The sequence below is a fragment of the Ursus maritimus genome, unplaced genomic scaffold (assembly GCF_017311325.1).
Source record: "Ursus maritimus isolate PB19 unplaced genomic scaffold, ASM1731132v1 scaffold_21, whole genome shotgun sequence".
Classification (NCBI taxonomy): domain Eukaryota; kingdom Metazoa; phylum Chordata; class Mammalia; order Carnivora; family Ursidae; genus Ursus; species Ursus maritimus.
This window is the reverse complement of record NW_024424564.1, coordinates 1,875,344-1,900,033: the sequence shown is the minus strand read 5'-3', so window position 1 is coordinate 1,900,033 and position 24,690 is coordinate 1,875,344. Positions and strand designations below refer to the sequence as shown.

Below are 24,690 nucleotides of genomic sequence, written 5' to 3'. Positions count from 1 at the left end.
GGAGAGGGAGGCGCTGGCGGGCCGTGGAGAGGCCGGGTCCGCAGCCGGGAGGCGCGCGGGGGTGGGCGCTGCAGCCGCGGGTTGTTTATCCGGAGTACGGAGGGGAGGGGGGAGCCTGGAAACCGCCCCGTGTCCCATTTCCTCCTCTTGTTTTCGCTCCGGATTCTCCATGTTGGACCCAAACTGAGGAGCCCGGAGCTGCTGCCGGGGGATCGGGGCCGGGGGCACCCGGGGAAGCCGCTGCCCGGGCCGCCTGCCCTCCGTACAGGCCGCCTCCCTTCCCGGCCCAGGGAGGAAACGAGAGCAGGGATGTGAACAGCTGTGGGAGTCCGAGTCTCGGGAGCCGGAGCCGGAGCGGGCCCCCGCCCAGGCCCCCCAGCCCAGCTCAGCCTGCGCGCCCGCCGGTCCTCCCGCCCAGCCAGCCCGGGCCCGCGGGATTGTTAGATGGAACACGGCTCCATCATCACCCAGGCGCGGAGGGAAGACGCCCTGGTGCTCACCAAGCAAGGTAGGGGCAGCAACTTCCCAAAACTTTGCGTCGCCCCCGGCCGAGTGGGGGGTTAGCACACCCCGGAACCCGAGTCTGGGTCCCTGACCTCCCGGGGATTAGAGCCGGCGATTCCGACCCGACTCTCTATTCCATCCGCCCCCGCGTCTCTGTCCGCACTCAGACTCCCGTTGGGGCTGCGCGGGGCCCGGGCTGCTGGCGCCCGAGGGGGAGGGGCGTCATCGCGCAGCTGTCACCCCGTCCTGCACCCCCTCCCCCCGCACGGAGAGACTGAAGAGTAGCGCTCGAAGCGCGAGTCACCCGCGTCTGTCCCCCTCCTGAGTTGGGAGGTGGGGTCGTCACTTTCCCACACGATGGCGCGCAGCCGCCCCAGGGCCACGGGGAGAGGGGTGGGGAGGAGGACGGAGGGGTCCCGAGCTGGAATGGAGCCGGAACTGGAATCCAGCCCTTCCCAGCGCCCCCCCCCCAAGTCCGAGGTCGCTCTGGCAGCGGGCGGTGACGGCGTCCTGCGGGACTTGGGACCAAGTTCACCGCCCGGAGGCGGGGGCGGCCGCGGTGGGGGAGGGGCCGAGCCTGCGGGACCCGACAGGCCCGCCCGCGGCCCTGCGCGGGGCCCGGGACCTCGGCGGCGCGGCGCTCTGGCCCGGCTCCCTCCTGCCGCGTTCGCTGAGCCTTTGGGCCGGACCCCGAGGCCCGGCCGGAGCCCCTCCCTGCCCCGGTGCGCTTCCCCGGGGCCGCGGCTGCTCACACACAGCGGCGTTTGTTTAGCCTGGGAGCGGTGTCCCTGGTTACATAATTCGCCGGATGGCATCAGACCCCGACGTGTTTCTGAATCGCGCAGCGAAAAAGTGCGAGTTCTCCGTGGGCAGCAGCTCGCGGCCCCCGCCTTCCTGAGGGTCAAGTGGAGACGCTAGGGGGTCTCGGGCCCTCTCTGGGGTGGTCTTGGGGACGGGAGCGGGGTGAGGCCGAGGCCTCTCGCGAGGGCGGGGAAAGGTCGCGGCCGGAGGGTGGAATCTCTCTTAGTTTGATCACTCGAAGCCCCGAAACTCTTTTTTCTCCTCCCCCACGTTCCTCCTCGAACCTTGAAGAATGTGTCTAAAATAGCGGACAGAATTTCTTTGGGGAGTAAGGACTAGAGTCGGGTTTTTTGTTGTGTTTTTGTTTGTTTTGGTTTTTGGGGTTTTGTTCTGGAAAACTTCCCCCGACTGGGGCCACCTGGCCCTGCGACTGGGGAGAGCACGCTCTTCGTACCAAATCCCGAGCGTTCCTGCCCTTCCCTGGACCACCCAGAATAGGACGTGCAGGGCCAGTACTGCATTTGAATATATTGAGGCCTAGACCCCGGTGGGGGGCCCGTTGCCCGTCCTCACTATCGCCCACATCCCCCTATTTGGAAACATTAGTCAGCAGCTCACTTATTCCTGGGGTTCACAGTCCCAAGTAGCTCCCCAACTTGCCTAGGGGCAAGCTGATTTCTGGAGTGGAATGGGTTGGGGGGGCAGTGTATACTTCCTGCGTGGCTTGTCCTTCCTTAAATAAGCTTGCCCTGGGGAGGGGGAGAGCCTAATCAGATCCCAACCCCCAGAAAGCCCCTGCTCCCTGTGCCCTGCCTTTCTGGCTGCATCACTAACAAGGCTGTGTGACCCCAGGGGCAGCTTCACTTCACCTCTGCTGGCTGCCCAGCTGTGCTGAAGCCTGAAGGGGGGAGGCGTTCTGTGTTGAGAACTTCACTCCGGCCTGTTCCCAGTCTCATCCCAGGAAAGGACTCCAGGAGGTAGCCAGAAGTGAAGAGATTTGGGTGTGGAAGGATTCCAGAGGGGTCCCTGTTAGTGACACGTGGGAAGAACCATCCTGTGCTTGCCTGCTCTGGTCCTCCTCCCGCAGAGGCTCCAGAGGGTGCCTTCCTGGTGAGGGACTCACACCAGGAGTGAGAGAGCAGGACTGCTGAAGGGGCGTCTTACATCAGAGCGGCAAGTTTCAGCCACGAGGGCAGGGAACAGAAGAGGTGACAGCAGGAAGCAGAGCAGCTGACTTCTTGACAGTGTTCAGGTGCTCATGTTGGTTGGATTTTCTGGGAGTTACGTGTTTTGTTTTCTTTTTTGTGTGTGGTTTGTCCTTCAGACTTATCCCTGGAGGAATCTGAATTTTCAAGCCAGCAGCCATGGGTCTCTCTCTCCATGTAATTTGACTGCGTTCCGGAGAAGACGTACTATTTTCCTGGGCTGCTTGGGCACCCAGCAACCAGCAAGCCAACTTTCTGAGTCTCTCATTATTTACAAATCCTGCATCGTTTTTTTTTTGTTTGTTTGTTTTGTTTATTTGTTTGTTGTTTCTTTTAAGCGGGGGTGGGGAATAGATGTTTTAATGATCTCCTTCAGGAGTTCCTTGCTGCCTGCACCCCCCCCCCACCTCCCCATCATCCCATCTCTCTGCCCTGTCTCCCTTTGGAAAAAGGGGAAGGGGGTGTGATGCAGTTTATTAATAAGTTAATTTCTAGAAAAAAAGAACAAATTGCTCCCAGCTTGGGTGGCGTTTTAGTGAAGTTGTTTGCCATTGCAGGGTTGTTGTTTTTGTTGGTTTTTTCTTTTTCCTTCTTAGCATTCAGTTCTTGGAGCTTGAAGGCTGGCTGGGTGTGTTGATGATTCAAAAGTAATTACAGTAAGGAAAATAGAACAAAGTTGCTGAAAGTATTGATGATAAAAGGACCAAAATTGGATCATCTTCCCAGACAGATGGGTGAAATGGCTTCCTGGTACAGCGAGGACAGGCTTGTGTGTAACATCAAAAGTAGAAAAGAAAAGTTAGTATCAGTTTGGCCAGAGAATAGCCATTTATTAAGCCTCACGCAAGGGTGTAGCCCCGTTGCTGGGAGGTTGTGCCATGCGCTTTGGAGTTAGATGGGGGAAAGCTCGAGAAAACTGGACCAACCCATAACTCCCAGTGGGAGAGGAGAGGGTGGAGGCAGCCTCCTTCCGAGCTCACTGTGACCCACAGGTCCTGCGGGGGAGTCAGGGCCTTTCTTGTTTTCCATGAGACCTGATGACCCTTCTGTCAGGGAGAGGCGAGGACGCGGGGAGTCGTCTTCTCACACGTGAAACTGCGCAGGTGCGAGTAGCTGACCATCCCTCCGAATCAGGGCGATGGCGCGTATTTCTAGCTCTCGCTTTCTCCCCATGACGGAGAAATTCTGCCTTACTCTCTCATGAAGAAGCTCAAGCCCCTTTCAGCACGGTTGCTAGCGCAGAGCAGGTGCTGTTGGGGCTTGCTTCCTCAGTGGCTCTTGGGGGGCCCCGGGTGCGGGTTTAGGCTTGGGCTCCTCTCCTGTCCCTGCCCAAGCTCAGCCTCGGCCTCTCGGGGGCTCTGAGGCTCCCCCAAGGCTCCTTTGGAGTTTGTCCTCCATCTCGGAATGGGGTAGGGCCTGGGTGGTGCCGGAGACGCTGGGTTTGCTCCCTCGGGAAGACCCCGGGCAACTTCCCACCGCCCCAGGCAGGAGCCTCTGCGGCTGCCTCCCACTTGCAGAGCTCTCGGCCAGGCCAGTGCAGAGGCCGGTTCATCCTCGCGGGCACCATCCGTTAGGGTCGCGGACTTTGTCGCAGGGGTGACTCCTGTAGCAGTCGCTCGTCTAGCCGAGGAGCCCTGCTGCCTTCCGTGGGGAGTTAAACGATAGCAGGGTACGGGAAGGGACAGGACAGACAGCATATAAATGTATACAGCTTCACGCACAGGTGTGTATCCCTTCCTCTTCCTCCTGGGCCTTCTTCCTGCCGGCTTCTGGGTCATTTAGGCTAGTGTCTTTTATTCCCATCTTGGGAAGTTTGGTGTTTGATTGGGTGAAATGGGAAGGGGTGGAGGGCCAGGCCTGGCCGCAGTTGAAGTGTTCATTGTTACTTCAAAGAATTGTTCCAGGAGGAAAAGTTAGTCGCTTCAGGCCTGAGTACACATCCCTACTTTTCCTATTCACAGTGAGACTTCACAAATCATTTTAGTGTTGGGAGTGACTTATCTGTAAAATAGGAATATAGATATTTACACTTCTGTAATACTTAGTACTTAGGAGGTGATTGAGAAATGCTAATGTCCTTCTTTTTTACACAGCTAGACCACCGCTCCTCCTCCTTTCCCCCAAGGACACGGTGCAAACAGCACGGGGTCATGTGGGTTTTATTGTTAAAGACAGGTGGCTGGGGGTCAGAGGGGACACTGATGTGGGGGCTTGGGCCTTCTGGAAGGATCAGCCTCCGAAGCTCGCAAAAGCCTTGCTGCACAGACCCCTTCTTTGTGCCGGTGTGACTTGGGATGGGATTTTATCTGCACTAATGCAAGCAGCGTGTGCCTTGGGGCATTTGCCGCTCTGCCTGGCGCCTGGGCATCTGGGGGTGGGAGGAGGCCAGGGGGCCATGCACCTTCTGTGAAGAGTCTCTGAAGTCGAAACCTTCAAGCAGTTGCTCAGCCTCTCAGAAATGGATATAATGAACACTTGAGACAACTGTGTGCTGCGTTCTCGCCCTGGCTGCATTTGCTTTGAGAGTTAATGGACCCAGTGAGATTCACATTTCTTTTAGGGAATTCTAGTAACAAGGAGAGAAATGAAAAACTGGGGTTGTGAAGAGTAATAGATGTTCTTAAGCGGTGTCTTTGCTGCTGTGGTTTTGGGGTACAACATCGAGAAAGCAGAAAAGCAGCATTAAATTGCTTTTCATCCTGTCTCGGGCCAGCCTGCTTGCGAAGCACAGAATTAACTCACTTGTCTTGGGGTCATGGGGCTGGGTGTGGCCCTGACACGATCCCCTCCCTCTTCTGAAATGGAGGCACGGTTCCCAACTGGGATGTAGATAAGCTCATTAACATGTACCTCTTCCGAAGGAACTGGTAGAAATCAAAGTGGAGAAATTGACTTAGAACTGGAAGCCTCTCTGGACCAGAGGCCAACTACAACAGGGTTTCTTTGTCCAGCAAAGTGCCCAGCCCTTTCGGGTCCGTGTGCCTGCTCCAGGGCTGTCGTTACAGAACGCGTACTCCAGGGAGCACCCACTTCCCTCTAGGCAGGAGCTGTGTATGTCCTGTTTTATGGGTCAGCTATTCTAGGGGTTATCCTTGAACCTGATCTCTGAGTAGCCCTCCTGACACTTCCTTTCCCTTCCTAGGTGCTCCTAGTCCTCCCCTCCGCCCCCTAAAAATCAGACTTTGCTCTTACTCCCTTTTTATTCTGTACCTTTTTTTTTAACGTGTGAATAGCTTTTGCATCCTGTATAATTTGCTCTTCCCCACCTGCACTGTTCTCAAGGAACAAGTGTGGCCCCATTCCCAGTGAGAGCCAAGCGGATTCATTGGAAGGCGCAAATCACCTAACACAGGCCTTTGGAAATGTCTTCCCAGTGTGGTAGGTCCCAGCTCTTCTGTTCCCGTAGTAGAATGGGGCTGGGGCCCCTCCTTCACAGGAACAGAAGCCTGTAGGAGAAGACCCCAGGCTTGGGTCTTTTAACTCAGTGATAGAGAGAGCAAGTACTCCTAGAGGGAACATCAAACCCTAGGGTACGAATCCCCTGGGACGTGCGGAAACACTGAGCCAGTGAGATATGGTGGGGAAAGGGACCAAGGGGACATTGGCTGAATCACTCTCCAGTCCTGGAAGGGTTAGTCAGGGACCACTGGCAACCTTTAGGCATTGGCCCTCAGCCAGGGACACACATCAGGATCTCCTGTGACACTTACTAAAAATACAGATCCCACCTGGGTCCTGCCGAATCAGAGCATGAGCAGGTGGGCCAGGCATGTGTGTGTTCCAAATGCTCCCTATGATTCTGACAAGTGTCCCTGGAGAAGAGCCAGGTAAACACAGCAGTGGCCCCAACTGCCTGCTTAGCCCTGAGCAGGAAGAGTGCCCTGGAGGGATCCAGTTTTGCTGTTTGTTAAAGGTCCTGTGGGTCCTAAAGGGGAGCCCTAAAGTTTTCTGAGTGCGAACAGAGTAATGGTTCTCACCCAGTGACGACCACGGACTATACAGCACTTACCATGGGCCAGATACCGTTCCCAGCTTTTTACATCTAGTATCTCACTTAATCCGCCTACTGACGTGTGAGATCGGAATTAATCTCTGCTTCACAGATGAGGAAAACCTCAGCTTAGAGCTGAAGCCCCTTGTCCGAGGCTACATGGCTGGTTAGTGTCAGCCAGGACTCAGACTCCAGGTCAAGCGCTACCTGTGACCCGCACGGCCTTTCATTTGCTTTGTGCAGCCCCACTTTTTAAGGTAACCTGAAGCCACCTTATAAGACCCTGTAGTGTAGACCTTTTTCCGTTGACCTGTGAGGAAACTGAGCCTCAGAAAGGTTGTGCCTTAGGCGAGACCACAGAGCTGTTGGAGAGGCTGAAGTGGGGCGAGAGCTGGGTTTCTTGACTTCTGCCTCAGTGCTTCGTCAAGTGGACACACCTAGACTGGTTGGCTGAGCCCAGGTGAAGCTGAGGGGTGTGGCAGGAGCAGGTGAGTTTCCATGGAAGTAAGGCAGTCTCCCTGGTGGATTCCTTCCAGTCCTTCTGCAGAGGCCAGCCACTGGAGGAAGAAGGAACTGGTTGGCCAACCTCAGTGAGAATGGGGGAGAGAGAGACAGTGTGTGTGTGTGACAGAGACAGACTGTGATTGGTTTTTGTGGAGTCCCAGAAAAGGCCAGTTTCCAGGCTTGGCCATGCCACTACCTCTGTGTGACCTCTGGAATGAGAAGAAATCTCTATGGTCTCCTCCAGTGTGAACATTTTGAGATTGAGACTGAGATTAGGTTATGAAAGTACCTTGCAGTTAATGACTAGCAGTTGACATTAGAGCCAGGACATACCCTCAGCTCCTTATAGTTCTCATAGCTCTGTGGAGTAGGTAGTGTTAGTCTTCCCACTTCACAGGTGAAGAGACTGAGGCCCAAGGCCACACACCTTATATAAGCAGAGCCAGGACTTAAAGCCAAGTCCGTGGTGCTTTGTGTAACCACTATATTGTTCACTGGTTGGGGGAGAGGTGCTTGAGGGTCCCTTTGTTGTGTGCCTTCACTGCTTTTTCTGCGTCGCACTCGTGCATCTGTCCCCAAAAGCGGGCTTACATAGCTGGAGGGGAAAGAGGTACTGGAATCTTCATGGCTTTCCACCAAATCCAGCATTCCAGGAGTCAGCCAGAGAGCCAGAGCAAGGGCTGAAACAGCCAGCATGAAGGCGTTCGTGTCCTGCCTGGCAGGTTTCTCTTAGCCGCCCAGCCTCCCGAAGGGGCCTGCTCCGCACCTCCTCCTGGGGAGAGGGAGGCTCGGGTGGGCAGGTGTGGTTTCCAGGCCCCCACAGTGACATCTCTGCCCCCGCTGGCATGCATGGGGCGAGGCCTCCCACAGAGGCAGGAACAGGATCCAGCCCTTCGGGTTCTCCTGGATGGAAGCTCTGGGCTGTCTCAGCTGCCTCTGTGGGCCATCGATCACTTCCTGACATCCACTGAGAGCCCTCCGGCGTGGGGCTGGGGGCCAGGCCTGCTGCTGACACTTGTGTGAGGAAACAGCCCCTCCCTCCCTCGTCCAGGACCTGTTGCTGCTTTGGGGAGCCCCGTTTGGGCTTTTTTTTTTTTTAAGATTTATTTATTTGAGAAAGAGAGAACAAGCAGGAGGGGCAGAGGGAGAGAATCTTAAGCTGACTCTATGCTGAGCATCAGGCTGACATGGGGCTTGATCTCAGCACCCTGAGATCATGACCTGAGCTGAAACCAAGAGTCTGTCACTTAACCAGGTGTGCCACCCAGGTAACCTGAAGTAGGACTTTAAAGTATGTTAGAGTGACCTGGGAGGGTGTTTTGGCAATAACTTGTATAATGTTGTATAACTTGATCTTGTTTCAGAAGTTGCCAGGAATCCCCTGCTCCCAGAGCAGTCCTTCTTGAGGGAACATCCCTAACATTGAGGCCCTGCGTTGAGATCAGTGACCAGCTTGCTGAGGGGACAGGGAAAGGGCAGGAGGCAGGTAGCTAGTGACCTGTAACCCTGCTCCCCCACCCCACAGGCGGCATTTAGGACCTAGGACTGAGAAAAGCCTTCCTGTCTGAGAAGAAAGGGAGATGAAGGAGCCCTCCTGCCCAGAGAAGGGGGGACTGTCAGGAGACGAGGCATGAGTAAAACAGCCTGAATGCTGGCCGCAGGGAGGGCCCCAGTATAGAATGTGCTGGTGTGAGCTAAACAGCATGGCTAAAACTACTTTTAAAAGTCCGCGCTCTCAGATTCACAGCTGCCGTTGGAGTTTTGGGAGCTGGTGCTGAGCTGAGTGAGGCCCTGTCTGCCTTGCCACCTGAAGAGAAGTGTCAGCACTTGGGCATTGTGGGCACTGGTATACCCTTCCCATTGTTTCCAGTCTTTTCTGCGTGGGGGATGTCTAGGCATCCCTCAGCCTCATGTTCCCCTGCTGACTCACCTGCTGGTCCAAGGAGCCCTTCCGTCCACCTGGCACTTTAGGGCCTGTCCTTAGCCAAGGCCCAGATGCCCCTTGCTGTGGACCTGGGAGGACTCCTCTCTGTGGGGAGCCCCAGTCAGACGTGTCTTGGCTGCAGGGCCCAGGCAGCTGGCCAAGAAGGGCCGGAAATGCTCCAAATACTCTCCTTCCTCCAATAGCTGAGGGGAGGGAGGCCCCTCAGAGAGGCCATTTTATAGTGATAGCCAGACTAATCCTTTGCTATGGGGGGATGGGAAATGGTGGGGAAGGAAGTACTTCTGAGGGAACCGAGAAAGCATCCTTCTACGTGAATGGGCTTGTTCAAATCCGATTGCCTGAGAGCTTGCCTTCTGCCGGCTCCCAGGCGGATGTGTGAGGAGTTCCTTTGCTGGGACACGAAGCTGTGTTGTTGGCAACAGTGATATCTGAACCTGACCTTCAGAAGAAGGTTAAAAATAGTGTTGTCCTGGCAAAGCCAGTCTCCGTCTGTGTGGGGGGTGTGAGTGCGCGTGTGCGTGTATGCGCATGCGTGTGCGCGCTTGCAGACCTGTACGCGCACCAGCTGAGCGGCGTCCCCATCGGGTGCTTCTTGGGGGCAGCGGTGGTAGACAGAAGGGGAGAGGGCACTGTTCATCTCAAGTGGAACAGCCTCACCTGCTTTGCTGTGATTTGCAGGCTGTTAGCAGGGGTGTTTGCAAGCTGGAGAGCAACTTGCCTCGGGGGCTTGGAAGTAGTGTAGGGGTTTTGACTTTCTGAAACCTGCTCGTGACCAGAGTTCTTTGGCCCCTTTCTCACCTCTCCTGTTCTTGAGCTTCAGTCACCTGCTGGGGGCGGGAGGGCCTGGATTTCCTGTTGCTGGCCTCCTACAGTGAGGTCCGGGGTTGCTAACTAGCGGTCATCTGCCCTTAGATAATTCAGACGAGCACAGCGCTTAGCTTTAGAGTTTGCACAGCACATTACTGTGCAAACGGCCAGTTTTGTTTATCCCTCCATTCAGGAGTGAGGTCTTGGTGTTATCCCAAGTCGTGGATGAGGAAACCAAGGCTCAAAGAGGCTGCGTGTCGAAGTCAGGCCCCCAGCCCAGGGGATCCTCAGAGCGGTACCTCCCATGTTGCCCCTCCTCTTCACAGCCTGCCTTGGTAGGAAATCTTGCAGCAGGGAGCTTCCTTGTTCTCCGCCGCCTGCTCACTTTCTTCTTGAGCCACAGCTCCCCTCGTTCAGTCTGTGCTGGTCCTCTCTGACACTCGGCCCCAGACCAGATGTTTGGAGCAGAGAGAGCAGGTGCATATCAGCAGCTGGGCAGGAGAGGAGGGGCGTCCCCAAAGCGCGGGTAGCAGGAGGAGTGAGGGAGGGAAAGCAGCTGGTTGTGGGGCTACATGGCACCCAGTGGAACCCTGCCCTTCCTGGTTGGGAGACCGTGTACCACAAAATCCCCAAGGGCCTGTAAATCCTCTTGTGCCTGGTGTTCCTGTCCTGGGAGGGGGGCCAGTGTCCTCCCCATCCTACACGGAGGGGTTGGGGTGGCCTGCACCTGGCTGCCAGGGACACAATACTGAGTGCTGGCTGAAAGGAGCCCTTTGAAGGGCTCTTTGACACAAGTTTCAGATCCCACTCTCATGAGTGTTCCCCTCATCCTTAAACCCACTGAACAAAGCAGGTCTTGGTCCAGAGCTCCTGTTCCAGCCCCTACCCTTCCCCCTCCCCCATTGTCCTCTTGATTTCCCAGAGGTGTCTATCAGTCAGAGCAGGCGCAGGGCTGGGATGGGGGTGAAGCAAGCCGTGGAGTGGAATCCCAGAGCCTGTACTGTTTTATCCCTTGCACCTTTCATAGTCTGCGCAAGAGGGCAGCTAAGAAAGAAAAGGGCTGGGCCCCAAACTAATCCTTTGCCCTCCTAGCCTAGAGAGGAGTAGAGCAAACATTCTAAGAGACTGAGAACGCCCCACCACCTCCCTGGTGTTGTAGGAATAAATATACATGATGCCCCTGAGCCTGTCAGAGTGGGTAGTGGGTAAGAGCTCTGGCTCTGGGTTAAGGCAGATCTGGGTTCCAGTCCTGCCTCTGCTGTCCTACTACCTTTGTGACCTCGAGCAAGTGGCTAACCTCTCTGCTTCAGTTTCCCTTCTGTAAAATGGGTCTGTAGTGGGGATTAAATGAGGTAATGATGTCAAGTGTTCTGACACAGGCCTGGCACAGCATCAGTTCCCAGTAAACGTGACTGAGGCCCAGAAAGACTTAAGTCGCTTGCCACAGGTGCTCAGCTCCTTTGGTGCCCACCTTCGTGTCGTCTCATAAAGGATGCTTTTCTGGGGCGCCTGGGTGGCACAGCGGTTAAGCATCTGCCTTTGGCTCAGGGCGTGATCCCGGCGTTGTGGGATCGAGCCCCACATCAGGCTCCTCCACTATGAGCCTGCTTCTTCCTCTCCCACTCCCCTGCTTGTGTTCCCTCTCTCGCTGGCTGTCTCTATCTCTGTCGAATAAATAAATAAAATCTTTAAAAAAATAAAAATAAAGGATGCTTTTCTGTTCCTGCCTCTTCTGGGTTGTTGCACACCAGTGAAGGCTTCCCTGGGCCCCGACTCTGTAGAAGTGACAGGGCCCGGAGTTCTCAGAGTCACTCTCTCAGCCCATCACAGTCGCTGAGCCCCTGCTGTACACAGGCCCAGAGGCTGGGGAACGTACTCCTCCAGGAGCTTTGCAGGCCCCATCAGCAGGCAGCCGTGCTGAGGGGAGGCCAAAGAGGCCGTGGTGGGGTCTCAGAGGCAGTGTCCATAAAGGTAAGGAGGACAGACAGCCTGGAGAAGGGCTGTGGGAAGTGGGGCCCCAAGAGAGGGACATGTGGAGTGTTGACCTTGCTGCTGTGGGCCCAGGGTACCCTCCGCAGGCGCCACAGCTCTGTGCTCTGCTCCGAGCACCTGCCCCCAAGGTCAAGGCATTTGTGGTCTCTGAGGCCCAGGAGCTGCCTGGTTACATTGTGTTTGTGAGAAGACCTTCGTCCCCTGCTGAGTCCCAGCCAAGCTGAGGAGCCCCTCCCCCCGCCCACCAAGCTGTGTGGAAGGCGAAGGGCCCCTGCCTGTTGGGCCTCCCGCAGTGGCACCAGGAGGCCTCTGTGTGGCCCCCCGCTGCCCCTTTCACCCCCCTGCCTCTCAGGATTACTTAGCCTTCACAGCGGCTGTCGCTAGGATGCTGAGTGCGTTCTTGACGGCCTCTCTTCAGGAGAGGCCCGGGCTGTGTGGCCTCTTAAGAAAGGCTCCGTGCCCGGGTTAAGCCTGTGATTGTGGTTCTGCGTGAAGCAACCATAAACCAAAGGAAAAGCGATGGTGCGGCGTGGGTCTCGGAGCTTTGTGTCAGCGTCCGCTGGCGTCCCCGGCCCCGAATTGACTGCGGGCCATACGGCACCTGCAGGAAGCCCTGGGCGCTGCTGCCTGCCACTTGACTGACTGCCGCTCCGCGGCCAGTCCCTCCCCTGGTCATGGCGAACAGAGTGTGGTTTTCTCTCCTCCACTGCAGGGGTACAGGCAGCCTGCACCTGGGTGTTAAATGACCCTCTCACCACCTTTGCAAGGGCCTCTGTGCTCGGACTGAGCCCTGCCTTGCTTCTGGGTGGGTGCTGCCACATTGCCTCCCCCTTGCCTTCCTAAAGGGGACAACTCAGGGCAAGCCGTCCTTGGTGCCACATTCTGTTTGCCTGTTTAACCCCCACAGAGACAGGTGTTTCCAGATTTATTTTCTGTTTCCTGCACAGTAGTTAGCCCCGTGTTGTAAGGTGAGATGGGCTGAGCTTAAGCCTCAGGCCCCTCCCGCCCCGGCGGAGAGACCTGTGGCTGGGGACCGCTCTGGCGGCAGTTACGTGGCGCCACCTCCTGGCCACAGTCCCCGTCGTTCCTCCGTACTCTTGGTCAACAGTTGCCAGAACTGTTCTGAACAGTTTACAGTTCCTGTAAAAGCAAAAGGCACTTGAAAGATATTCTGAAGTCTGTATCTGGTTGATCCTGTAACGGCCATAGCTGCTTGTATCAGCCTGGCTTCTCTGGGGCTGCTTTTCCAAGCCTCCTATTCGAATGGCTTTGTATTTCCAAAGCCTGAATTACCAAGGCAGGAATGAGCAGCTGCAGTCTAGAAGCCCGGCCATCGGTCTAGACCCCAGCGCCTGGTGTGTTTCCCAAGGGGTTGGCATGCCTTTGGTGTACAGGTCAGGCCTCACACCTGTGAGGGGAGAGAGGAGGAAGGACAGCGGCCAGGGAAGTGGAGGGGAGTGTAGCCTCTTCTGTTTTCTCATCTCTTGTCCCCGGCCTGGCCTCAGCTCTGCTGCCGCTGACCCAGCACCTGGGGAAGCTGACCCCGAACAGAACCGCAGCTGCACTAACTTGAAGGGGCCTAGGTGTCTCCCTTGTCTAGAAGAGCTGGTTCTGCGAAGAAGAGAACCAACCAGGGCTGGTCAGAGGGGCTTTTGGCCTTGGTAACTTTTACTGTTGAGGGGACCCTCAACGTGCTGCTACCAGAGTGGTGGGACCCCTGGATTCTATACCTGGCCCCATCTTTGCCTCGCCCCTTCTCTGCCTCTTCATTTCCCAAACCAGAGAGTGGTGATTGCTGCCATTCCTGCTTTAGAGAGATGTTGGAATACAGCGGCGCCCTTCACCGTGGACTGTATTTGGTGGTCTGCCAAGCACGTGCTGTGTGCCCTGGTGGGGCTTACAGGTGGGCGGGAGGTGGGCACAGGGTACCTGTGGCCAGAGTGGCCCTGTAGCTAACGCCTCCTCGTTTCCTCTGCTCTAGGCCTGGTCTCCAAGTCCTCTCCTAAGAAACCTCGTGGACGGAACATCTTCAAGGCTTTTTTCTGCTGTTTCCGCGCCCAGCATGTTGGTCAGTCAAGCTCCTCCACTGAGCTCTCCGCGTACAAGGAGGAAGCCAACACCATTGCCAAGGTAGCTAGAGGAGGGTGGTGTGTTGGCAAGGAGGGGCTGCTGTGGGGGCCCTGCAGCAGTGGCACGTGGGCAAGGTAGTCTGCCCTGAAGTTGAAGTCTCACAGGCCCCTCCTCTGTCCTTTCTGTCACCGTCCATCTCCTTTCTGCCGGCTCCCATTGTGATATGGGCCGTGTGGCTCTCCGTGTAGTTTCCGAGGGCCCCTGTGGGCCAGACCCTTCCAGGTTCCAGGAACTGTGCAAGGCGCTTTGCGTGTATTGTCTCATGGGATACAAATAGCAGCCCTGCAGGGAGGTTCACAGAATAGTCCCACTTACACACCTGGAAACTGAGACCTGGAGGGTCTGTGTAGCCCCTGAAGAGTTAACGGCTAATAAATAGTGAGAGTCTGAGCTCCAAGCTCTGTGTTGGTTGTTGGTTGTGTACTGTGCAAAGCTGTCTTCCAAGTACGGGACTTCCCGGGAAGCAAGAAATTAAAATTCTGCCACTCTCTCGATACCCTCTTCCAGCCCTCTCTTCTGTCCTGGGGGGCCGTTGGAAAATGTGTGGGTGTCTTTGAGCCTCACAGTGAGCAAAAGGTACGTCTGGTATTTCAAGGGTGGGGGCAGCCCAGACCAAAACCCCATCTGCACCCAGTGCCATTGGTTACTTCTTTCAGAAACCCCAAGGTCTAGCTATCCTTTTTCTCTCTCAAACGAGGCTGAACACGTGTGTCAGCGCATTATCCAGTAGGGGGAAACCGGTAAATAAAGTGCAATATGACGGTATTGCTTAGCAGTTGGTTTTTACGAAGTTCACGATAACACGGAAAAGTATTGATTGCAACATGAAGTTGAAAAGCAGAATGTGAAATTACATATTATGGGGGGGAAGCTGCTAAAATGGACTTGAAGGAAATACACTAATATGCCAACGTTCCGTTTTTCTAAACGCTAGGATTTCCATCTTTCTGCAGGGTTTCCCTTAAGAACACACATCACTTTTACAACCCTAACATTTTTATTACTAGCAGAAGGCCAGGGAAGCCTTCTGACCTCTCTGTACTCCACTTCCGCTCACGTTTTAGGACTCACAGAGTGGGTTCACGTTGGCGTACGTGATGTTTTATAGGGGCTCAGCACCCTCCCCCAGTTTGTACCCCCGCAAAAGAGTATATAGAAAACACACCACAGTGAGGAGTTCCGATTTTTTTTTTTTTTTTTTTAAGATTTTATTTAGGGGGGCGCCTGGGTGGGTCAGCGGTTAAGCGTCTGCCTTCGGCTCAGGTCATGATCCCAGGGTCCTGGGATTAAGTCTCACATCGGGCTCCCGGCTCAGCGGGGAGCCTGCCTCTCCCTCCGACCCTCTCCCCTCTGGTGCTGTTTCTCACTCTCTCTCGCCCTCTCTCAAATAAATAAAAGTAAAATCTTAAACAAAAAAAAATAAAGATTGTATTTATTTGCCGGAGAGAGCGCACAAGCACAAGCAGGGGGGAACGGCAGGCAGAGGGAGAAGCAGGCTCCCCGCTGAGCAGGGAGCCCGGTGCAGGGCTCCATCCTAGGACCCCGGGATCGTGATGTGAGCCGAAGGCCAACACTTAAGCGACTGAGCCAGCCAGGCGCCCCAGAGGAGGGTTCCGACTTTGGTTCTGCCTCGGATTCCATGTCCCTGCGTCAGCTACTGGAGTTCCCTGTCCCTCAGTTTGGCCGACAGAGAGGCAGTGGCAGCTGAGAACAGAGACACTGCCTTCTCCATCCTTCATCAAACCTGATGTTGAAAGGCAGCCCCGGTGTTTCCCCTTTCCTGTCCAGCTAAAGAGGAAAAGTCACTTTGGGGGCTGGCTCAATCAGTAGAGCATGAGACTCTGGAGCTCAGGGTCATGAGTTCAAGCCCCACATTGGGGGTAGAGCTTACTTAAAAAAAAAAAAAGGTCATTCTTTTATGTCAGAACCTTCCAGGGGGCTGGGGTTTTGCAGAGAAAATGACCCTCTGGGCCTGAGGCAGTAGCAGTGGGCTTAAGCTAGGACGGCGTTGCCTGGTGGACACTGACTGCCTCCTTTTCTCCCACAGTCGGATCTGCTCCACTGTCTTCAGTACCAATTTTATCAGGTATGTGAATCAGACAGGGTACGTGTTCAGAAGCCCCAGACCTGTGATCACGTCAGGTGATGCCCTCATTCTTCTGTGCCTGGCCGGCGCTGCCTTGGGAAGCTGTTTGTCCCAGATATTTGCCGAGGGCCCACTAGGTGCAAGGAGTTCGAATTTGGGGGGATAGCTGACCTCCATCCCATACCAGTCCTGGCCTGCATCTCAGCGTGCAGATCATTTCATAGTCCAATGGGGGGCAGGAGCTGAGGAGCCAACTCTCTTTCTCTGCCTCTTGGTCTTCAAAGGGTGCCTCTTCTGGGATGAAGCTGGGGGTCTTCTATGTCTTGCGATGACCCCGGCCCTTCCCAGAATTCTACTGAGGAGAACACTTGGGCTTTCTTGGTGGCAGACCTCAGCAGTCTGGCTCTGGTTTCAGATCCCGGGGACCTGCCTGCTCCCAGAGGTGACAGAGGAAGATCAAGGAAGGATCTGCGTGGTCATCGACTTGGATGAAACCCTTGTGCATAGCTCCTTTAAGGTAGTCGCACACCTGGAGTTGTTCCTACGCGCATCTCCAGCTGTCTTGCGTGCCTGAGTGCAGGTGCTCAAGGGCAGCCTGAAGCTCGGGGCGGGCTGGGGGCCGCTGGCATTTTGGCCACGCTGGCGTCACAGGTGCTCAGAGGCCACACTGAAGAATGTGGAGTAGGAATCCCTGCTCACCCCAGAAACTGCCCACAGTCTTCGTCTGCCCCTAGTCATGTAGCCCAGAGAGCTGCCAGGGCTCTGGACAGGGCAGGCCTGTGAGAGGGTTTGAATCCGCCTTGGACCTTGTCTCCCTCCATTCTGTCAGGATGTCTGTTAATTCAGGAGGGCCCTGAAACTCTCGCAGTTCAGGTAGAATTGGGGGTGGCAGTAAGTAGGGAAAACGAGGAGGGGATATTGTGCTCCTTAGTGGGATGGTGGGAAGAGCTTCCTGGAGTCTCTGAGATCTGTTCCTTCCCAGCCTTCCCAGGGGACAGTGCGGTGGCCGTGGCAGGGGCTTCTTGTCTCCTTCCCACCGTGTTGACCTCATTAACTTCTCCGCCTTCCAGCCGATCAACAATGCCGACTTCATAGTGCCTGTAGAGATTGAGGGGACCACTCATCAGGTGAGCTGCCCGCCAGGCCACAGCCAGCCCAGAGGCATCGGGCTCCCCACCCCCGATGCGCTCCGTCAGTGGGGCCCTCTCCTGCCACTTCCGCCTCTCCTTTATTGGTTCCTCTCGCGCTCAGGGCTTTCTGATCTTAAAAACAATTCAACCTCTCGTCCCCCTCTAGCTGTCGTGATCTTTCGCTTTACAGCCAAGCTGTTTAAAACTAAATATTACTCATTAAGAGTAATAGCTGTCATTTACTGAACACCACCTCCTAGCCGCAGTGGCCAGCGATGTTAAATGATTGCGTTTTCTCTAATCCTGAAGAGCTGGGGTCTCTGCCTGTCTTCTCTCCTCCCTGTGCCCACCCACTCCATCTAGCCAGGGAATTTCCTCCTCCCCCTGGCATCTCATCTTCTGTGAAGCGTCTCCACCTCCCCTCCCTGTAGGTCCCTGCCCTGGATTCTGCCCCAGTAAATGCTATCAGAGAGCATTTAAATCCTAGTAAGCTCAGGCTCTGGCCCTGCGTAACCTGCTCAGTCCATGGTCATGCAGTGTTGATAGTGAAAAAGCATTTACTCCGAGTGCTGGCCTTGCCAGCCGGCCTGAGAGGCGGGGACCGGCAGGAACAATGCCTCGTTAGTCCCGGTACCGTTCGCATGGCCTGCTGGGATAGAAGACTGCCTTGTAGGGAATGTGGGGATTGAGGCTTCCCTGAGGAGTCACCACTACCCTGTGTCCCTTTGAAGCTTTCGTCCCCAACACCACCGGCCTCCCGTCTGAGGCGACATCAGGCCCAGCACCGCCCCTGCTCAGAACCAGGCTGCCCTTCACATCCGGCCGAGGTGCTGGAGGTGCACAAAACCTGCAGAGGGGAGAGGAAGGCATATTTGCACACGGGCGGATATGCCAGTGAACTCCTGGTTGACAGGGAGAAGCCTGCCCCATGAGAAAGGGCTGAGATTAAAATTGGGGGGCGGCTACAGCAGAAGGCGGGTTTTCAGCAGAGTGGGGACAGGATGCCAAGCTTGAGGAACAGCCAGGAGGAGGGAGGGACCTGTTAGAGGTGGAAGCAGTGGCACAGGCAAGGGAGCCAAGTCGTGGCTCCTCGGAGCAGAGGGTTTCTGCTGCAGAGCCACAAGGGGCCTGGAGAGTTGGTGGCCCGTTCAGGCCACCTCCAGGGAGAGAGAGGCATGGCAGGCATGTGTTGTTGAGCAGGGAGTGACGTGGATAACGAGTTTTGAAGGAATGCTTCTCGTGGCATCGAGGCTGGCTGAGAGGGGAAGATCCTGGAGGCAGGGAGGCAATAGAATGCAGAGCGGTGAAGGCCATGTAGCCGACGAACCTTTGAGGCCAAAATGTGCAAGATTGGGAGAGGCGGGCATGAGTGTTAGGGGTGGCTGACTGGGCAGGCACAAACGGTGGGGCACGAGAGCAAGACGTACAGGGTGTCTGACCCCGGCGCATTTCAGAGAAGCCGTGTGAGGGCGTGAGGTTTCACGAGTGTCTGCGACCTTGCCTGATGGTGACCTAGACACTGTCCCGCCAGAGCCAAGGACAGGAAGCTCCCACAGAGGCTGTGGCTGGATTCAAGTAATCCAGGATAGGCTGTTTCCGTCTGTGAGGCCTATTCTTGATTACTTGTTTCTGGAGGCAGCTGATGGTTCGCCGCCTGAAACCAAGATGGCTTCTGGGACGTAGGCGTGTGCGTTTCTTCCTTAGCTGGGTCACGGTTGGGCCGCCAAGCCCGCAGAAGCCTGGTGAGGAGGTGATAGCAGTGTCCCTGTCTGTGGGGCAGAAGGTTTCCAGGGTGTAGGGGCCCGACAGTAAGGTGCGACCCTGCTGGCCACTCTGTGGAAGTGGGGACGGTGACCCCTGCTGTGTGTCTCCCCCTCACGGGGGTGCCTCCAACAGGCCTCTCTGCTTTTCCTCAGGTGTATGTGCTCAAGAGGCCTTACGTGGATGAGTTCCTGAGACGAATGGGGGAACTCTTTGAATGTGTGCTCTTCACTGCCAGCCTGGCCAAGGTACCTGAGGGCGGGCCGGGGGTAAGGAAGCAAGAGCGGCCGCGGCGCTGCGTGGGGGGCCCGGCAGAGGCCGCCGGGGGAGCCAGGACTGCATCCGGACAAAAGCATCCTCTCTGCTCCTAGTACGCCGACCCAGTGACGGATCTGCTGGACAGGTGTGGCGTGTTCCGGGCCCGCCTGTTCCGGGAGTCCTGCGTGTTCCACCAGGGCTGCTATGTCAAGGACCTCAGCCGCCTGGGAAGGGACCTGAGGAAGACCCTCATTCTGGACAACTCTCCCGCCTCTTACATCTTCCACCCGGAGAATGCGGTGAGTGGTCCAGACACACGCTGCAGCACCGGGGAGCCCCTGCCCCGCGGGGGGAAGGGAGTGGGCAGTGGAATCCAGGCTTCTCCAGAGGAGCGTACCACCCAGCTGCCCCGGCCAGCCTCCTGGGGCTCTGGGCCAAGGGAGGGAAGCACTGGCAGGCAGAGTGACGCTGCCTTTTCCCTGTGCCAGGTGCCCGTGCAGTCTTGGTTTGATGACATGGCGGACACTGAGCTGCTGAACCTGATCCCGATCTTTGAGGAGTTGAGCGGAGCAGAGGACGTCTACACCAGCCTTGGGCAGCTGCGGGCCCCTTAGCCTTCCCTGCTTCCGAGCAATGGCCATCCCAGTAGGGGACTCCCCTCCACTGTGCCTTTATGCTCAGCCTGACGGAGCAGAAGCCGCGGCATCTCCCCAAATGGGGCCTGGAAAGGACGTGATCGCAAGGGGCTTTAGGACAGGATAGATGCGAAGTGGGCACGTACCAGACCAACGACACCCAGAGCTGCCTGCTCCCTGAGTCGGGTTCCCAAATGTGAGTGTGTGTGTGTGTGTCTGTGTGTGTGTGTGTCTGTGTCTGTGTGTCTCACCCTGAACTGTGGCCCCAGGATATAAGTATTCAGGTTGAGGGAGAAACTGAAAGATTGAGACTCCCCAAGTTAGTCTGCCTCCTCTCCGGTCACCCTGAGAGCCCTTGAGCTCAGTAGGGATGAAGACTTTGAAGGCTCTATTGCCAAACCCATGGCCTTTCCTCAGTGTTACAGGGGTCATGCCAAGGAGAAAGGGCGAATCAGAGGCTGCCTTCAGGTGTCCCAGGCACACGTTTCTGAAACCTTTCTCCAGCCAGCTACTGCAGACAGAAAGACCACATTTCTGGAAAGATGAAAACTTGTTTCCAGAACCAGTAGCCCCAGCGGCCATCAAGTCCTGTGGTCTGAGGGCTGCACTTGCCTCCAGCCGAGTGCCTGGCATGGGCCCTTTCTGTGTCTCCCCAAGGCTTGGGCGCAGCCTGCCTTCCTCATCACCTGGCCACAGTCTTGAACCTGCGGGGAAGGAGGTCTTCTCTGTGCCCTGGAAGAGGACAAACAACATTTCCGTTCTTCTGACTCTGTTTTAAAATTCTCTTTCTAAACACGGAGTGTTGGGCCTGTTTGTTTCTGACAAAGTTGCAGTCCTGGGCCTGAGATGAATGTGGGAGGCCCTAGGGGTGCAGGGAGGAGGAAAACCCCCAAACCATGAATGTGTGTGTCCCCTTGGCTTGTAGATCAGCTGAGCATGGGACCGTGTCCCTCAGTCTGCTGCTCTTCAGGGATTCTCTGCTGGTGCTGGTGCGAGGACTTCTGCTCCAAAGTCTGGGAAGGGCACTCTGAGCCCAGCCCCTCCTGTTTCTTGGGCAGGGCTCTTTCCCGTTGTGTCTTCCCCCAGGGCCTGGCCTAGGTCTCTCGCTCTCTGCTCCTGTCTTGTCCCTCCTGGGCTGATTGCTTTTTTGCTCCAGGGCCTCAGAGACATTCCTGCTTCTCCTGGGCTGAGGGAGTGGGGCGCTCATCATTTCGTCGCCACCCTAATGCGCATGCCGTCTGCCTCCGGTAACAGGTGTAAGCGAGCCCTTCACACACGTGCGCTTTGCGGGTCTCTGGCTTTCGGAGTTTCTTAGTAGGGAATGCTTTAAAAAATCGCCACAAAATGGAAGTTTCCTGAGAATGGAAAAGGGGACGTGCTGCTGTAATTGGGAGCACAAGGGCCCCCCCCAAAAGGGAGCCCCACCCCAGCATCACTGCCTTAATCGTGGCCTTCCCTGGGGCTGGTTGGGGTTCGCTCCTCTTCGCCCTTCCTCCCTCCCTCCCTCCCTCCTGGGGTTCTCTCCTCTTCTCCCTTCCTCCCTCCCTCCCATCTCTGCGTTCCCTGGCGGCAAGGGTCACAAAGCATTTGTGAGTTGCTTCAGGTGTGAGGACTCCGCCCGACTCAGGACTCATCCCTATTACCCTTTTCAGTGCCCACGCTGGGTCCAGCCTGAGGAGTTGGCCAGTTTTGAGCAAACCAGGTGGCGGAGCAGCAGCTTGGTGTTCTGAGAGGCCGTGGGCTGACTGGCATCTTTCTCTAGCGTTGTGGTACCACCTCCCCTCCTTGTCCCAAGGTCGTATGGCCTTGTCTTTCCCACTGGTGTCACAGAAGTGGAACAGAGTCCCCGAAGCACGTGTGGTCATTTCCCCCAGTATCGTTCCCTGGTGCCCCGGGGCTTTACAGGTAAAGGAAGAGGGCTCCAGTGCTAGCCAGGAACGATACCTCCTGAGGGGAAGCGGGAGCTTCTGATCCTAAGGCCCTGTCTAGGCCTCTATCCTAATGCTGTGGAAGGGGCCTCTCTCCCAAGCCCCACCCTAGGGGTTAGCCTCTGGGCCACATCTGCCACCTGGGCCCAGCCAAGCTTTTCTGACTAAATAAGCAATAAGAGGCTCTAAGCTGGTCCAGTTCTAGGACCCTTTCTGCCCTCCTTTGGGTCTCCCATGTTTTTCCCAGTGAAGGAAGACACTTTGCCCACCCCCTTTCCTATCAGGCTCATCCAAATTCTCCGCGTGTGACTTGTGACTCTTTCCACCAGGATATCTTGGGGGGTGTCCCTGCTGCTGCTGCATGAAACCCCTGCTCTCTAGGCCTTGTTCCCATCAGAACCCTGCCCTGCCTGACTACAGGTCCTTGACAGGAATATCATTCCCTCTTTCTCCCTTCTCCTGCCTTGGGCGGAGAAGGAACTCGGCCAAATAAACCTAACCAGGGTCCATCCGTGTGGACCAGAGCCAGCCTGAAGTCATTATTTTGCTGTCTGGTTTCCAGTTTCACAGGTGTTAGGGGTGAGTGATAATTGCCAAACTTGCTCCTAGGAGGAATCTGGCCAGACTCCGTTTTGGAGGAGGGCAAGATTGGGAGGGAAGCAGGTTAGCCCAGAATCTGTTCTGGGGCTTCCCATCAGCCCTTCCCATTGGAGGCTGTCCTCAGGAGGCAGTAGGCCACTGTGCCTGCTCAGCCCCAACTCAAGCCATGCCCAGACTCTGCCACCTGCCAGCTTCAGTTCTTTAAGGTGCCTCTTCAGGGACACAGTGTGTCTCTCTGATTGGGCTTCTAAATCAAAAGCCTGATGTTCGTGTCCCCCTCATAGGGGGAGCTTTGGACACAGGACCAGTCTGGAAACGGTCAAGGGAAGGGTTTCCACTCTGCACATTGTAGAGGGGACACTCTGTAGGCCCGTGGGGCCTTTTCTCTAGAGAGGTTGAGTAAATACGCCTTCAGTTAACCCGGGACCTTCTGTTTAATTCTCTTCTGCCTCCCAAAGATTTTGACCGTTTTGTAAGTGTATAAACTCACCTCTGTTAAACAGTGGCCCAGAAGCATCTTTGTGCTAAAAGCATGGGAAGTCTATAAAGGCAGTCATTCCCTGGGAGATGGATCCCATTCAGATCTGCCGCCCCTGCCCTGGTCCTGAGGCCTCATTCAGGAGGGCAGCCCCCACGTAGGGCTGGCCCGTATCCCATGTCTTGGCCAGGCCAAGCGTCTGTGGAAGGTAAACCTCTTTTCCCCTCCAGGCCTTCAGTTGGTTACCATTGTTGTTCCTCAGTCATTTTTTGTAAATTGGGATTGGTTTTGTCTTTTTTTTTTTTTTTTAATGCCGATAAATACTTGCATTTAAGCAGAGGAGGGAAGGCAGGGATGTGACCTGCTGTCCCATGCCCTGCTGTAGGGCTTGTCCCTGGAGCAGACCCTCCTCTTTGGGCCCCATGAGCTTTGCTTATAGTTATCCCCGGTTTGACACATTCCACGTCCTGCCACTTCCCCCCTCAAGATGCCATTCGGAGGGCAGGGGACCTGTTCCCACTGTGACTGGGCTATGGGACTCTGACTACCTTGCTTACAGATTCATGGTTTGATACATTTGTTGTATTCAAAAACTTGAAATATAGGACGCCGTTAAGTGTCTGTTTATATTTTTGGAATATTTGTATTACTTACAATTAATTAATAAAAGCAGGTTTAAAAAACCTATCCAGAAATGGGGGCTGCTTCCTCAACCTGCTGTCGTTCATTTGGGCAGTCTCTGGGCACACACTCTTCCCTTGCCACCCCTCGTGTCAGGACAGAGCTGGCGTACCCAGGCTGGGCGAGCTGTTGCCTCTGGCAGAGACCAGCTGCGGACTCAGCACGGACTGGGCTTCTGCTCAAGGTTACAGAAGTTGGACTCCATGAGCTCTCTTCTGCCCCCATTTGGAACCAACTCCATTGCCATCCAGGTGCTTAATAAGCATATACTCGGTGTCCTATTGACTTCTGGGGACAAACCAGAAGCCCCGAAGTACTGGGAGTCTTCATTCTTCTGTGCCCCTTACCGATTCTCCCAAACCAGGATCCCTAGAACTTAGAGCCCAGCAGGGTTCTCGGCACATAGTAGGCACTCAGATTTTGATTGGACTGCTGTATGGACCCCAAGGGAAACCCTAAGGAGCAAAACAGGATGACCTGATACAACACACTCCTGGCCCCTCTCCTGGACTTCCCTCCCTCTGAAAAATGTCCAGAAGCTTCTCAGGGAGGCACTTGCCGGCCTAGACATCCCAGGCACTCTGGGGCAGCTCCGGCCCCTGCCTCCCGTCATCAGCATAATGCATCCATATCTACAATATGGCAAATTTCATATCCTCCCACCCTCTTTCCTGCATTATTGATGGGCTATGCACTTTTAAAAAAATCAATTAGATCAGGGTGTGGAGCCAGAGTCAAAAGAGAAAAGAAGCCTTTAAAAGTCCGCTCTTCTTGTTTCTGCTGTTTTGAATAGGAGCAGATAGAGCTTCCCCTCTGGTTTGAATAAGTCAAGCCCAGGGCTAGGTTGGCGGTGATTGGCCAGGATTGGGAAAATGAGGTTAAGATGCAAACACAAGCAAATATAACCCAGTGTCTGTGCAGCCGTTCCTAAACTAAGGCAGCAGGAGCTGGCGCCGCCGGCCTTGTGGTTCGCGTCGGAGAACTGCTGCTCAGAAGACCCAGCAGGAGAGAAGGCAAGGTAAGGTCGGCTTGGTGGATGGGTGCACGTCTGCAGAGCAATCCTGCTGAACAGGGAAGAAAGGAAAAGAAGAGGAGATGGGAATTTCTGTGCCTTTGTTTTCTTGGATGAGGCTTTTAAAGGATTAAACCAGGATGCAAACTTCTGCTGAGCAGTCAAGGCCCTTTTTAGAAACCACTGAACAGATAGGGCATGGTTTCAAAAGCTGGGAAATAAGGAGACTGCCCCGTTCGCCT

The 24,690-nt window shown here is 55.5% G+C and overlaps 1 protein-coding gene across 1 annotated transcript; it reads left to right on the top strand.

The window, feature by feature from the left end:
* Nucleotides 1-130: 130 nt before the first annotated feature.
* On the top strand, nucleotides 131-23,442 carry CTDSP2 (CTD small phosphatase 2). The gene is made up of 8 exons (XM_040637200.1): nucleotides 131-508; nucleotides 13,731-13,879; nucleotides 15,927-15,965; nucleotides 16,381-16,482; nucleotides 17,036-17,092; nucleotides 19,012-19,104; nucleotides 19,228-19,413; nucleotides 19,603-23,442. Exons 1-8 carry the CDS (start codon nucleotides 445-447, stop codon nucleotides 19,726-19,728), a joined length of 816 nt encoding a protein of 271 aa, XP_040493134.1. The 5' UTR covers nucleotides 131-444; the 3' UTR covers nucleotides 19,729-23,442.
* The last annotated feature ends 1,248 nt before the right edge of the window (nucleotides 23,443-24,690 follow it).